Source organism: Pteropus medius, unplaced genomic scaffold (assembly GCF_902729225.1).
Source record: "Pteropus medius unplaced genomic scaffold, Ma_sr-lr_union100, whole genome shotgun sequence".
NCBI classification, from domain to species: domain Eukaryota; kingdom Metazoa; phylum Chordata; class Mammalia; order Chiroptera; family Pteropodidae; genus Pteropus; species Pteropus medius.
The window spans coordinates 1,778,030-1,793,925 of record NW_024346667.1 but is presented as its reverse complement, the minus strand read 5'-3'; the positions used below and the strand labels follow the sequence as shown (position 1 = coordinate 1,793,925).

The 15,896-nt window shown below is 44.5% G+C and overlaps 1 protein-coding gene across 1 annotated transcript in view; it reads left to right on the top strand.

The window, feature by feature from the left end:
• Positions 1-14,095, top strand: part of RNF150 (ring finger protein 150) — a 181,170-nt gene extending 167,075 nt beyond the window's left edge. The window contains exon 7 of the mRNA XM_039875831.1: positions 5,684-14,095. Coding sequence (XP_039731765.1) covers positions 5,684-5,802 — 119 coding nt within the window. The 3' untranslated portion in view covers positions 5,803-14,095. The remainder of the gene's footprint in view (positions 1-5,683) is intronic.
• Positions 14,096-15,896: the final 1,801 nt, after the last annotated feature.

Sequence of the window (15,896 nt, the reverse complement as noted above, 5' to 3'; positions counted from 1 at the left end):
GATAACATACATAACGTATGTAACTGCCTAGCTCAATGCCTGACATGTAGGGAGGAGTCAACACATCCTAGCTATTATTATTAATATTATTGCACAGCCTCTGAGGAAAGTGACCCAGAGGCCTGCCATTCACACAGCAGAAGTTACTCCTAAGAAGGAAAATTTAAACCCAATCAGAAGCTTATCTCCTCAGAAATTCTTGTTAAGCAAAAGAATTCAAAGGAATACATTCCCTTATTGGAAACACTCTGCATTTGAAATCTAATGAACTAATTAACTTTCCCACGATGACTTTCCCACTATGACTTTAACTTTCCCACTATGACTATGACAGGGAGTATATAGGCAGAGTCCCCCAGCCCTAAGAATGCTCAATTCGGAGGAGATGGAAAGACAGCAGCATCGTAGGTCAGCCGGTCTGCCTGAGCATCTCCCCTCCGGCGTTCTTATAAAACACAGGGGTGATTGGAAATGATGTCCTATTTTTAAGAAGATAAGCATCAGGAGCAGTGGACAGAAGGATGTCATTTTTCTCTGAAACCTTATGTTTCAAGTATATTGGGAAAAAATAAGCTTTTATGCGATGCGGAGCAGGTCCCAGCATGTGAACACCGAACCGGCCGGAGAATCAGGACACCTGGGGGATTATATTCGTCACCACGTTATTTTCTCTCAACACAGAGAACATTTATTCCGAGGGCAACGTTTGTTAATTGCTAACAAGGAGGCCTTATTCCAGCCTGCTGCTGCTCTGTGCCTTCTTTCATAAGACAGGCAGTAGAGTAAATGTCAAACCTCATTCTGGGAAGGATAATTTTCTGTTTTAGCTTTGAATAACCGTTAGAAGGAAACAATTAAAAGGAAAGCAGTGACTTCATGTGATAAGTGTCATGTCATATTTATAGGACACAGAGTCAGTCACACGAAAACCGAAATATACATTAACGAAAAAGCCAAGCCACTCTTGTTGCATACAAAAATGTGTTCTCCACATCGCCCAGGATGCAAAAGCTCTTATGTGAGTGGTTCTTAGCCTTTTCTGGTTTCGTGAGAATCCGGTGAAAGCAACCAGAAAAATGCAGACATGCACACAACTTCAAAAGTGTGTTTGTAATTCTAGATACCTGGATTCTCCTGAAAGATTACTAATATTCAGGTTAAGAATCTCACTTCTGATATCACCTGAAAATGGAGATGATAATTCTTCCTATGTCATAGGTTATTTGTGAAAAGTTACACAATCTATTTAAAGAAATGAGCATAGTCCCTGGCACGTAGTAAGTACTCAATAAGCATTGATGTTGTTATTCTTAACTAATAAAATATGAAGCTTGAGCCCTACATGGCCAGAGAGGAGCCTCGATTCAATTTGACTGCTCTATTTAGCAATGGCAGGGTTCTGAAAGGTGATGTTGACAAAGGCATGGCCCTGTGCCAGGGAAGTGATAAAGGCAGGCCAGGTGTGCCCATGACGGGCAGGACAGACCTCAGATTCCTGCGTTCCCAGTTTACTTCCACCAGGCACACTCTTATAGATAGTTATGTCAGACCCACAGCAGAACCATAGCGGTGATAGGCCTATTCCACAAAGGGAAACCTGTGACTGCTTAGGTAACATTTTATGTATTAAAAAGGGAAGAGATAAACCAAAGATATTAATGATGTATGGACTAAATGGAATTAATAAAACAAATGCCACCACTAAGAATTTTTTGGTTAACCACAGTTAGGCTACTGATGGAATTTATTTGGAATTAATTGTGGAAATATTTGAAAGCAGTCTGAATCAACAAAATGGATCACTAGGCCTTATTTAAAAACAGTATTTTCTGCTCACCATCTAATCAGATGCTCCTTAATGCTGTGATGAAGAGATTCAAAGCTGAGAATTTGATGACTTGGGATCAGTCTTTAAATCCACCCCAGCAATCCAGTAAAATCCACAGTATCTCATTTCCTTGGATATGGACTGTCGATTGTGAGTCAGTGCCTATAAAGGCGAAAAAAAAAAAAAAAAAAAAGGCAAAACAAAGAAACAAACAAACAAAAAACTATATTTGAAAGAAAAGAAGGAAATGAATGAGTGACACAATGTTCTCTGGCCATTTTCAGGCTCTTTGGGAGTCTATCCTCCTCTGCTGTTTTTCCACCCTCCCCCTAAAAATGAGATTTTTAAACTCAAATGTCTGCACAGGCCAAGCAAGTAACATGAACCAGTGCAGCAAACTGTTGGCCGGCTATAGTGTCCTCAAGCCTCTTTGCCTTGAGCTGAGTGGGGCAGCCTTTACGCAGCTCCCCCCGCAAAGATCTCCACCTGGGAACTGGGCATGTGTTGCCAGACATTTCTTTTTCGAAAATAAATTTCAACTATAAATTTGTATGTAAAATAAACAGACTATTAAATAATGGTAACTAATTCACAATCGGGGGTAGGGGAACGGAACATAACATCACGCAAGCCAAAAAAATTATGTCCGGGCACCAGTTTGCGCCTTTGGCTGTAGGTTCGGGTGCTCCCGGACACTGCGCCCAATGTTGTCTTTCTATAAAACCTCACTGCTCCCGTGGTTTAAAATACTTTCTCTACACCGAAGTCTCCCAAATTTATGGATAGGCAGGGCCTCTCCTCTACACTGCAGACTCCTGAATCTAGCTGCCAACTCCACGGCAACCTCGGGCTTCTTACGGGCACCTCAAACACAGCGTCTGCAAAACTTAACTCTTCATCGGTCCCCACCGATTCAGCTTCCAGTTCCTCCAGCTCAGTAAAAGGTACCTGTTTTGCCCAAGAGATGTGGGAGTTACGCTCTACTTTCTCCTCTCTCGCTGCCCTTGTCCAGTCCATCACTTTTCCGTATATCCTTCTAATTTTTTTTTTTTCACCTTGTCCCCTTATCTTCATCCTTAGTGCTACAGTACTTTCCTCGGCACTCCCTCCGCCCTTTGTCCTACCAAGCGATTCTTTTAAAATAGTAAGTGGATCATTATCGCTCCCCATTTAAATTGTCTCAATGTCTTTACCATGCGTGAAAAACAAGAAAAAAAAAAGTGTCAAGTGGGTATTATACTACTGTATCGAAGGAACTAAGGAAGTTTTCCATCCGTAAAACTAATAATACCTACATCGAAGGGTGGCTGTGAGAATTCAATACAGGCCGCTGTTATTTTTGTATTACTTTTATATTATGTTACTTTGCAGGTAAAGAGGTAACATTCAGTGAACATTTGTGGTGTTAATAGCTACTTTACAGTCCCCAATTAGTATGACCTACAGAGAACCTTCTAAATGTTCTGGTGACATTTTCATTTGTATTATCATGGTCTCAAAGTAAAACATCTCCATTGATTAAAGGATAAAACGTTGCTTTTAAAAATCATGTAGCCTTCTCCCTCTCGTGCCCCCTCCCCCTTTTTTCTGCCCCCTCCCCAAAAAATTATGGACTAAACCACATTCAATTAAAAACATAGGGCACAGTAAAGAATAATTTTTAAAGTCTTTGGATCATTTTTTAAAGTTTTGAAATGCGAAATGATTCGATGATGTGACTGATGAAAATGTCACATCCTAAAAAGTGAACCATTTTTTTACCAATCTCTATTTTTATTGATTTGAATTCATCTTCGCCCTGAGCTGTGCAGGACAGTCAATTTCCAAAAGAGCATCATGAATTCAGCAGCCCATGGTGATACCAGTCCCCATGGCCCTTTTTTCTTTTAATTCACACATTTCAATTTAGAAAATGCCACGGTAAGAATAAATCCATGCAATCTGCTGAGGCTGGTGGCTGAAAAGCCAGGAGCGAAGGTGAGAAGCTGCCAGTGCAGGTACGGAGCTATCTCTGTAGAACTCTTAAGTCGGCGATTTATCTGTGCTGCCTTTTATTACGAGATCTGTAGGAAAGGCATTCTATCGCTCTATGATGAGCTCTTAACCATACCTCGACGTGAAATAAATTATATCAGTCATTATCAGAGCAAAAGTATTCTAACCATCAGCCTTCTTCAGTACTTAGACATTTTGTTTGGTCTTTTAATTGCATGTTTCTCTTTCAGGATAATGCAACATACAAGATCTTCTGGTTTAATCTGCCTTTTATGCAGCTGAGCTCCCCAAATTCCCTGGTTCATACTCCCTAGCTGGACTCTGCGTTCCATTCATATTTAAATATGATCTGATATCCATCTAGGGCTCCCTATCACCACCAGACATCTGGACATGCTATTGCTGTGCTTAAAAGATTCTTGCTTCTCGTTCATCTGGCTAAAATATGAGTTATCTTGTAAGACTCAGTTTAGACGTTACATCCATGGGAAGCCTTCTTTGACCCAGCAGATGGTTACGTAGCCCTCTAACCTGCTCCTGTGGCACCAGGCACATCTTCCAGCATAGTGTGTGTCCCATCGTGTCCCACTGACAAGCCAATGGTTGGCCTGCCTACTGGACAGTAAACTCCTTGAGGAAATAATTTGTCTTCTTCTCACCTATATCCCTAGCCTCTGACACGATCTTTCACATGCAGTGGGGACTCATCGTGTCTTGAGTGAATGAATGTTATTTGTGCATTACAGCATGGGAGTAAAATTGAAAAAAGAAAATAGAAGAGAAAATAAAATAAATATAAATCTCAAAACTCGAGACAACTCTTATTAGCTTTTTTACTTTCCTTGCTTCTAGTTAACTTTCTGTCAACGTCACTCCATAAAAAGCTTTGAATACTTCTGTTTTCAGTTAACAGATTACTGCGAGGATTTTCTTACATAACTACAAATTCTTTGGAAGTGTCACTTTAATGGTTATAACAAAAAGGCCTTTAGAAGTAACGTGGCTCATTCAGATATTCTCTATTGTTGTACTTTGTTACTTGCAATGTTTTGTTGCTGTAAATAATACTTAAATGCATATTTTTGTATCTCTGATTATTCCTCTATAAAACATTCTGGAAATAAAAATTCTGGGTGAAAATTTGATAGTTCTACATGCAGTCTATCAAAGTACTTACCTCAATGTGCCCTTAATTGGAATGCTGTCTTTTTTAAAGAGTGAAGATTTCATAAACAAAGAAAGGGGTAGCTCATTTTTACCTTATATTTGTTAGTCATTTGTATTATACTTCTCTGGGAATTGTCTAACAATAACCTATGCCAAGTTTTCTGGTGGACTGTTAGTTTTTCGTATTGATTTAAAAGCTCTCAACAAGTTAAAAATGCATTCCTTCGAGAATTTTTTACAAATATTTCCAGAGAGATATAGACCTGTAAACCTTATTTTTCATGTTTTTAATATTTTTTAAATTTGATGTACATTTATCATTATTTTCTTCTGTAAATTGCTCAATTGCTTTCCATGTATAATTTCTTGCTCCTCTTAGATGTATTAGATATATAGCTTCGTGCTGAAGAATATATTTGTAAGATATATCTTCAAAGTTTACTAGTTTCTTTTGTGTACATTCAACTTTTTGACCCACTTAGAATTTATTTGGAGCTATAGTGTGTGATGAGGCTCTAAGGTTTTGGTGGGGTTTTTTGTTTGTTTGTTTGTTTGTTTGTTTGTTTTACAAAATAGCCATTTTTTCTAATACCTTCTCTGGGCCTTCAAAGAAAAGCAGTTAAAAGGCAATTGTATTGAAATAACCAAAGACATAGCTCGGTGTTCACCATGAACTTTGCTCTTCCCTCCTAGGTGACCAGGAGCCAGCTGTAAGCAGCGACTCCGACATCTCGCTGATTATGGCCATGGAGGTCGGACTGTCCGATGTGGAACTTTCCACTGACCAAGACTGCGAAGAGGTGAAATCTTGAAATGGCGAATGTAGACACACGGGACGGTAGGACCCAGGGGAAGGACGGGAGGAGCGCCCGGAGACTCGGCCGGGGCGCCCGCGCCTCCGGAACACCTGGCATCTCCAGGGCGCTCCGCTCAAGGACGGTCACGAAAAGCAATATCCAAAGTCACGTTCATCGGGATGCAGCTTCTCTATCTCTACGACAGCCCATGGCCTCGGCAGCTCGGAAGTTGAAAGCTGATTTTCCCTCCCACGACCTTGTAAACACACACTCCAGAAGCTCCTAAAACAGACTGAAAGGACACTGTTAGGGCTTCTTAGTTTCATTTCGATTTTTCCCAGGTCTTGTTTTCTTGTTTTGGGATTGCTGTTTGATGTCTTGGGCAGTTTGTTTTCAAGACGATGTGTAGTTTCCTGTAGGGCCACTCCTTTGTTTTTCCTCTGATTCACTCCAGCTTTTATACGGAGTTCTGTTTAGAAGCACCGGTTCCGGATGTGATCAGTCTGTGATCAGTCTGTATTCCTTCTCTGAGATCAATGGTCTTGACCTCAGCATGACGTGTGCATGGCTTTGGGAAGTACCTCAGCGCCTGAAACAATCGAAGGCCAGCTTTCATTAAGAATCTAAATTCTTTTAAATGGATCTTGAAAATCCCGGTTGCCAGAGACCCCAGCACTAAGCCCTGAATCTGCTGAGGCCACTTCATTAGTATCAGCTACATCGCACCGCCTCTCACTTGCCAGGCTTTGGTAAGGGGCCCACGGGACATAAGGAAGAAGCCTTGGGGAGACACTTGCATTTGTCCAGACCTCACAGTCTTTGGCTGAAGTTTTGAACTCAGAAGTCCCCTCCAGGGCATCAAGGCCATTCTTCCTGGCTATGGGGCTTGTAACTGGGACCGCAAGCCCAGTTTAAGACCAGATATCACGAAATCTTCCTAAAGTACTGGCTTTCCCATGGCTAGAACGGGCTCTGTTACCTCAAATGGCTTCTGCAGGAGGCTTTATAAGAGAGCCAATCAGCTTTGAGCCTTGTGTCCACCCCAGTGGGGCCTCAGCCGCATCTAAGTTGTACCTTGATTCCAACACCCTTGTTACCCCTCACCAGACCTGGAGGGAGGCCTTAGGTGGGCCTTGGCAGATCGTTCCCTGAGTGCGTCTAGATACCAAGTCAGGGGGGATGGGTGATTTGATGGACACTTTGGTCTTAAAAAGTACCGCATGGCAGTTGCCTAAATCGGGTTTCTCCCGACTGGAAGGGACAAAGAGGGAAAGGAAAAGAGGTTTCAGATGAATACCATGACCCACCGGTGTTTTGAGACCGTTTATGTTTGTATCCTTTTATTTTTTTTTTTCTTTCGTAACTATGACAGAAGTGCGCTATCTTTTCAGTGGGCAGTTTTGTAATCCATTTAGCCTCTCCCGATGCAGAGTGACTCAGGTGGTGCACGGCTTCTCCGGGTGATCACGATCGCCTCGTCCTCTGTGCAAATGCCATGCCGCCCTGTGGGTGGTTGGCTCGGAACGGAAGCTTGACTCGCTGAGTTCTCTGCGTAGGTAACAAGGCTTTCCCACCCCCTTACGCTAATTAATACTCATCCAAAAACAGAGTTCGGTTCTGCCATAAAACTTTGCTGCCTGCTGAAGTGGGGGATGCACGTGCAGGGAGACCGCGGGGTGCTCCTTATTCACCACCTTTAACCCGTTTCCTATTCGATGCTTTCTGAGTAGGCAGCAAGGCGAGGAAAATGATTGCCATCCTCAGAGACATCACGTCTCTCTAGGAGTCCAGCCCTGCCCGTCATGAAATCCAGGGAGGAACGAAGACAGCACTGGATCGGGAGTAAGGAACCAACCCTCTATAGATGAGCCATATGTCTGTCGGGCCTCCACTTCTCCGCCTGTAACGTGGAGGAGTTAAACAGGTGACGCCCGAGGCTCCTTCTGGCCTTAAGATCACCAGTGAGCACTGTGCCAGGGAGTCCAGGTTTTGCAGATAGCCATGACATGTAGCTGACTTTCTACCTTGAGGCGGGGCAGAATTACTGGACGTGTAACATATAATAACAGCTTTTGAGATCTGGCACTCCTATGTTGCTGAAAAGGAATATCTCAATGAGAGAAGTTTTAAGTGCCAGTTGGAGTTGTTTGGTTTTGCCTTGTTTTAAATCCGCCATTCGTGACAGAGTTTGCAATCCGTGGACACCTTCAAGTCCTGGTTGCCAGTGTGGGATTCTTCATCTCAAGGCATGTCTATTTCTCTGTCTGCAGAGGCCCGCGCCACCTGCTCCTCCTTCAGTCAGCTTTGCCCAAAACAAATTTTGGTATTAACTTAAGTCAAGTGGAATTAGAAGGACAATGCAACAGCCAAAGAAATGTACGTTCTATACCCAGAGAGAACATGCCTTTGGATGGCATAGGCCTCTGTTCGATGCATGTTCTCTGGTCCTGCCGGTGACGAGGTAAATCGGGAATTGGTTGCATGTGGCCGCAGCAGCCCCTGCAGGATGGTGCGTGGACGATGAGGGGCCCAGGAGGCTCAGCAGAGGCCTGCAGACCTGAGCCCAAGGATGTTCTGTTACAAACCCCTGAGCCTAGTTCGAGTTTCTCCACCCACCTGAGGCTTGTTTCTGCGGGATTCTCCTGTGCTTTCGGCAGTGAAAAAGAACACTTAACCGGTATGGAAAGGTCCGAAAGAAAAAGAAACAGCCCTTTTCCCACAGTGCTCCTCACCGCTCCCCGAGACCTGGGGACCAGTGGCTCACAGAGGGCGTCAGAGGGCTTAGGAACCCTCTAGAAGTAGATGTGGACTTGATGTGTATTTGCAGATGTGCATTTTGCTGTTTCGAGTGTCTAGACCAGCACTGTCCACTAGAAATATAATGCAAGTCACATGTATAATTTTAAGTTCTCTACTGGCCACATTAAAAAAGGTAAAAAGAAACAGGCGAAAATCATCTAAGAATATCTTTATTCAGTCCAACATCATTGTTTCAATATATAACTCATGGGAAATGCATCTGTGAAATACATTGCATTCTTTTCGGCACTTTGTCCTCGGAGGCCGTTGTGGATTATACACTCACCGCACACCTCGGCTCGCACGACCTACCGATCGGGCAGTGCAGGTCTCAAGCTTCAGTGTCCCCCAAGATTCCCTGACCCTTACAAAAAAAAAGGGGAGGGTTAAAACCTAATTACCTCCCGAGAGAACGAGGCTCCACCCAAGTCGCCTGAGAGGCCCAGAGACCCGTCTGTCTTGTAATGAATAAATATTCAGGCCACCCTTTTGGAAGTTTCGGCTTGGCCTTTCCAACCACAGCAGTGCTGTCCATTTCTGTTTACTGTTATTTCTCTGATGGATTGTTTAAAAAAAAAAAAAAAGTCACACAAACCCTGTCGATTTGGTGCTGAAACATAATGATACCCCTCACTTCTGCGGCAAACCCCTCAGACTGATGTGTGGCACTCAGGAGCCAAACAGAATTCCAGATTGTAATTCAGCTTTACCTCAACCCCTAGCTGCCGTCCTTCCTGGCTGGCAGAAGGCCTTCTCCCAGTCCTGGCGCCCCCCGGGGGATTTGGGAGGGAAAGGTGGGAAGTTAAATATTGACTCCAAATACAAACCTTTGTGTGGCCTTAATGAGAAAAAGTCTTTGGGGCCCGTGACCATCCATCCCCAACTTGGTGAATTATGACCACCTGGCCACAGCCCAACAACTCTCAACTTGAAGTTGGTACTGCACCCCCGCCCCCTCACCCCGAGGCTATGGACAAGAAAAGGAGCATTTCCAGTCCCTCAGAATAATTTAGAGTCACCTCTAGGAACTGCTACCTCCTGCGTGGCCAGTCCCTTTGGAAGGAACTGAGCCCTGACCATGAGTGCAGCATCTGAATATTGATTTAGTCTGCAGGGCTTGGTTCACCCCTGAACTGACCATCGCATCGTCTAGGCAGGAAGAATGGAGAGTGTGAGAAGTGGGAAGTTAACAGGGTCCCAGCTACCCACCTATGCTGACGTCACGTAGTGAGGATCACGTGAAGGCACGGCTCTCTGTCCAAAGAGGTTTGTTCGTTTTGTCTTGTTTTCAGCATCTGCCTCCCTCTGGTAGAAACATCTCTGGACGATCATGGGTCTGGGTTTGGTCATATCAGAAACCGTGGTGCCCAGCGGCTATTTTGGTCGGTGCCCTGACATGCCTGTGGCTGCCATGTGTTTCAGAGCTGAAAATGGTGACAGATAGTGTAACATACGATTCTTTCTTATTTCTGAGTTTCATTTAGCTGAGAATTCTTGCAGAGCATACAAAACAAATGGCATTTAGTTATCTGTTGAATGCACCGCCCTGACTGAAAACAAAGAAATCCCATTAAATCAAAACTCTTTCAGAAAATCTGCGCTAGAAAGTCATCTCCTCTATGGAGCCAGGGCCCAGGCCTCCGTGGTGCTGGGGTCTCCGAGGTCTCGGAGGCCGTTTCCGGTAGAGTATTGCATATGCTTCCGCTTAGGTTTCTCTCCCTTCTCTGCCTCTGGTTCTCTCTGACTGCCTGTCTCTCTCTTTGAACCCGCACCCGCACCCACACACATTTCCCTCCCATCGTTCAGAACAAAAAGACCTTGGGGACTCCAGATCTGTGCCGTTATCATCATCGTGATCACCGTGGTCGGTGTTTCCTTCTTTGTACCGTGAGGCAATATCTACATTTGCGCTTTGGATGACAAAAGCCAGTTTACTATAAAGGCCAATTAACTTCCTCTGTAAAGGAGCTAACCCCGTTTTCACTTCTCATATTTTATCGCAGTTCGGCTATAGCTGTTGCTTTTTTTTTTTTTTTCCCCTGGGCTTCCTTGCCAGAAAAGTCTCCTAGGCAAACAATGACAAGAAAACAACTCCAGAATGCTGTCTAGATTTATCATCTTCCGCCTCCAGCTCTTGTGACCTCCCCAGTTCACCACAGGGCCCCAGAGTCAGGAGTTCTTAGAAAAATGCGTGGGCTGCACCATGGCCACCCATGCTTCTTAACATCGTGAGCACAGAGCTCGCTCTTTGTAAGTGCTCTAAGAGGCCGCTTCTTCCTTAAGGCCGAAAAAGAGACACACAGAAACCGTCCCCCTAAGGTGAGGGACACACGGTTCCTCGTGCGGTGCCCTGTGTCCCAGAAGTCCCTCATCCTCCCCCGCCCTCCTGCGGGGCCAGAACCGAAGGGCGCATTTGGTGACGCAGGCAAAGGGCAGTATGAATTCCACCCTGCCGGGCATCAGGAGAGGGGCAGGATATGGACATGGATGCTCCACCCAGTAAATGCCCATCCCCTGGTTTTGTCGTGTGTGTGTGTGTGTGTGTGTGTGTGTGTGTGTGTGTGTGTGTGTGTGAGTTAAGGAGTTAAACGCTCATGACTAGGAAGAAAGTCGGGATGGCCTGAAAACTAAATTAACTCTGGGAAGCAGGTGTGAGTTTCTCATCCCCACCTCTCTCCTTTGCCCGCTTTTCTCCCCATCTCAGAACTCCAGGCCCCTCGTAATAAGAACGATAATTTGTAAAGATCCATAGGTCAGTGGCCACACTCTTCCACATTGAGCCTTTGATGGCCCTAAAGGATCATCCCAAAACTAAAGGAGCGATTCCAGATGCTAGATGTGGACCCGTAATTACCGAGCCCTCCGATTGCAAAGCCCGCTTGTTCTGCACAGACGCTTCTGAGGTCACTCACATCTCTCCTTACCACCCTCGGAATGGGGTCTTCGTCATCCAGTGGCTTTTATCGGGCATCCCAGTGATCAAAGATCACTCAACCCCTGTGACGTCTGCGCTTACTACAGAGCCGTTCGCTCTGTGGCCACCTGACAAATATTCGCTGATGATATGATAAGTCGAGAATATGCATCTCTTAGCGGGTGACCAAGTCTGAACGGAGCAAGGGAGAAAGTCCATTGAGAAGAAGACAGCTCAGCCTGAGTTACCCGGAGTCACTGTTCCGCAGACCGTTGCCTTGCCATCCTCACCGAAGCGGAGGGCTTGGAGAAGCAGGGAAAATGTGGGGACCATGTGTGCTCTATAAACCAAAGACGGATCACCATCCAGATGGACGCTTTCCTTCCGCTGACTAGTTTAATTTTCCCTTAATGTTCTCATAAGCAGAAGCGAAGGTGGGCTGCCTCGGGGAAGAAACGGAAGCCTGCAGGGGCGGCTCTCTTACAGACTGGTGACCGACCTAACTAAATCCAGAAATCTGAAACAACGTCTCGTGGCCTTAGTACCACAGCATCTTTAAAGTCTAGTGTTTAGTCCCCTTTGCCCTCAAAAGTTTTAGACAAATCTAGCGCTTCACTGAACTCAGAATATTGTTCTCTTGGAGAATGTGACGATTTTAAACAGCCAAAGAATCTTCATGTATACGAGCTACTTAAAGTATACCCCGCTTTTTTGGAAAAGAAAAATATATATATATCTCAAACTATTGCCTGTACTAATAGGTAGTAGAGCAGTTGAAGAAGGACTACAGACAGGGACTTCGTCTGCATTTGTATTGGCATCTACGGGACTTAACTGTTCGATAGGATGTTATTGCAAGGGGCAGGGCGCCCCCTGCTGGATTAATCGCCATTATTCTTTCGGCCAACTAATTTGTCTAGAGTCACCACTTCCTCAACAATTAGTTATTTGCCTTTTATCATCCAATTTCCTCAGTAGCTGAGCATTTGATTTATTAAAAGAAGAAGAAATGTCACCAGCTGAAGAGTTGAAGAACCCTCCCCTCGAAGATCTCACTGTCGACAGCCCTTCTGCAAAATGTTGAAGCATATTGTTGGCTCTGTTTGCGAGAAGATGCTTCTGGCTGGAATGTTTGTGCAGAGTTAAAAGGCAAGGGCCTGATTGTTTTGTAACTTATCTCGACTTGATTCTTTTCAAATTGCAAAGGAAGATCATTAAATAGACTTCTTTCATATGAATGTAAATGGTGTGAAATACTGACATGTTTTGTACATGTACATAATAATATATTGACTTCCTGCTTTCATGTTAGTAATCCGAAATGGTTGTACCATTTTATAATTAGAAAGAGATGGAGGGTGGGGGAGGGGTGGGAGGGCTATTATTTTTATAGTGGGATGTCCCTTATATTTAGAAAACTTGAAGTAATTTTGTACTCGTGAAAAGTTACATTCCATTTATTTCCTGAAAAATAATGGGTCTTTCAAATGTTCATGAACTGGGAGGAGGATAATTCTAGTTGCCAGGGGAGCCTCCCAAGCAGGATATATGTGATACCCGGTTTTGTAGACTGCAGGCCATGCCCAGCAATTGCCAGTTCAATAATGTGAAAAGAAGAAAAACAATTTTAACCCCTCTGTATATAGCACATTGTTATCCACTGAAAGAGACACCCGCTACAAAGAAAGACTTTACCATGATGAAATAGTCAGACGCAGATTCATAAATCAGTCTCTCGTAGCTCCCTACTAGCAAGAAAAAAATCTGGTGGATTCATTTTTCCTTCCTAAACATGACTTTTGTGCTTTCACTGGAACACAAATGATGTCACAGGTATTCACTTAGCCGCCCCGTGAGGTCTTTCTGACCCACCTGCAGGTCACGGGTATGGTGGTCCCGTCATGACATTCGGCACCCTCTCCATAGTCAGATCATGAGATTGAGCTTCTTTGATGTATTTGCCACACGATTCAAAATCAAAAAAGTCATTCCTGATGGCATTTGCTTGGGTAAGTTTTATTTTGGATTTCGATTAGCTCTTAAGTGTTAAAAAAATTAGTAATGGGTTATGTAACTCTTTTACACAAACATCACCTTCTGTACAAAGTCACAAGCATATTTCAATGATTAGTTAAGGCAGTGTAGGTTTTTTCTGTATATGTATAAATCTCTTTCTCTTCTTCCCCACCTCAGGCACCTACCTTGTTTCTTCCAAAGCACTTTATATTTTGAGATACACAGAAGTTATAAAAAAAAAAAAAAGTCTTTGAAGGGATTTGTCTTTATTAGAGACACAGACTTTTCTTTTGCTTTATTCTATCCTCTGTGTGCTTGGAGAGCATAAGCAGTTGGTCTCATGCTGGGCTAGTGAAGAAATATTATTAAGGACGATGGTCAGAAACATTCAATCGTACAACATGGCTATTTTTGTTATATAGAAGTCTATTATGTAAATAAAGTGCAATCGTGTTGTTATGTACTGGTTAAAAAAAAAAAAAGAAACTATAAAGATTTGAAAAGGATTGTGCATTCCGGGAAATGTCACTGCAAAATTTTGTTTGGTTTTGTTTTTTAATAAAATGGCACCGAATGCTGTGTTTGCGTCGTCCAAAATTCCCCACTGTGTTGCCTCATACCGAGTTCCAGAGCAGGCCCTATAGATGTTAAAACATTGATATTTACTGTGGAATCCTGACGATGTTAAAAGAATGAGAAATTTTTACTAACTTCTTTATTTCTCTCAGATATGTCAAGTGCTAGCTCTGTTTCTCTGTGTGACGTGATGAAAAGATTTTGAGCAATTCAGAATTAGAAAGGCTGCTAATAGCTTGAGGTGCTGTCCGCTGGGGACCCTTAGCTATTGTCTGGGCTGCCTCAAGCAGGCAGGTAGGTGCCCACAGGGTTATGCCGGGGAGAGGGAGAGGCAATCAGATGGCCTTTCATACCTACTTGTTCATCTCTCAAGGAGGTTAAACAGCAGTTCTTTTGAATTAGCAAGGAAAGGAAATGCTAAGGAAATAAAAAAAGGTGGGCGCTGCCAGCCTGGGGAGGTGGGAAAGGAAGGAAGGAAAGGAGAGGCCCCCCTATTCATTGTTATCACCCACTGGCACTGCCAGCCCCTTGGGGCTTCAAACGCTGGCTGGTGCACGGTTACCGACACCGGTCGTGCAGAGTGCGTCCCGCCCACCTGGCGGGGCTCCTCCACGGCTGCGCCTTCCACGCAGCCCGCTGGCAGAAACTCAAACTGTACTGAGCGCCCTGAGTTCTTTCCAGCCCCAGTGGCCAACTGCTGTGACGACCGGGAGCCAACACAGTGAGCGCCCTGGGGCTTTGCTCTCAGGGCCCGTCCGTGCCTACTTTGTAGGTAGGAGATATTCTAAGGGGACCTTCAGTAACAGTAGCGGTTATGCCACATTAGAAGGCACTTCAAACGTGGCTTCTTATGCTTCCAGCGCGCAACTTTTATCTGCCCAGGTGCCTATGGTCAGCAATGAAGCTGACATCTGGGGCTGTGATGCCAGATGCAGCAGAGTCCTGAGGTCATTTCGGTTCGGATAAGGCTTCATACAGTACACGGTAGGTTTAATTGAGTTGCCGATTTACCTTTGTAAATCTTCTGAAGCCGATTGGTGACAGACTCTTCTTTTTCAAGGGTCATAGTTTTCAACCCTGCACTGGAGGAGGCTACACGTGTGGAGTGTGTCGGCATTGAAACTAGAAAGAAGCGATGATCTTGTTTGTCACCTCCCCATCTCGCATACCCCTCAGACCATCTGCTTCTCTCTCTCTCTCTCCTCTCTCTCCTCTCTCTCTCTCTCTCTCTCTCTCTCTCTCTCTCTCTCGTCCTCACACCAGCTCTGTCAGGATAAGGTCAGCCGTGCACAGGTAGCACTATCAGCCTGGTGCCTGCCTCACCTGGAGTGGCGATGTCCCTGGAAACACATGGCCAGGCACTGCTCAGAGTTTACCATCTATGTGGTTTACCTATGTGGTTTACCATCACCCTTTTCTGGGGATGGGGAGGCCCTTCCCTCCTGGGCACTTCACTCTGTGTGTGCCCGGGCTTTTGTTTGGAGAAGTCACGCAGCATATTCATCCTTTTGAGAATGGAAGAAGTAAAACTCCTCAGAGTAACAAGCCAGCAAGGCCAGCTTTGCCACATGGTTCTTAGTCTATTAACACCTATGCCTGGACTTCTCAGAGCTAAACCATTATTCAGAAAACACACAAATGTGTTTACTTTTTTCCAAGTCTCGTAATTCCTTCTACACCAGTGTCAGCATCCCGACTCACCTGCTTGCCTTGGCTGAGAAATATACTGTGCCGGAGTAGGGAGTGGGGCTGGCGAGGAGAGATCGTGAATTATTTTTGCTCTATGACAATTACTATACATAGA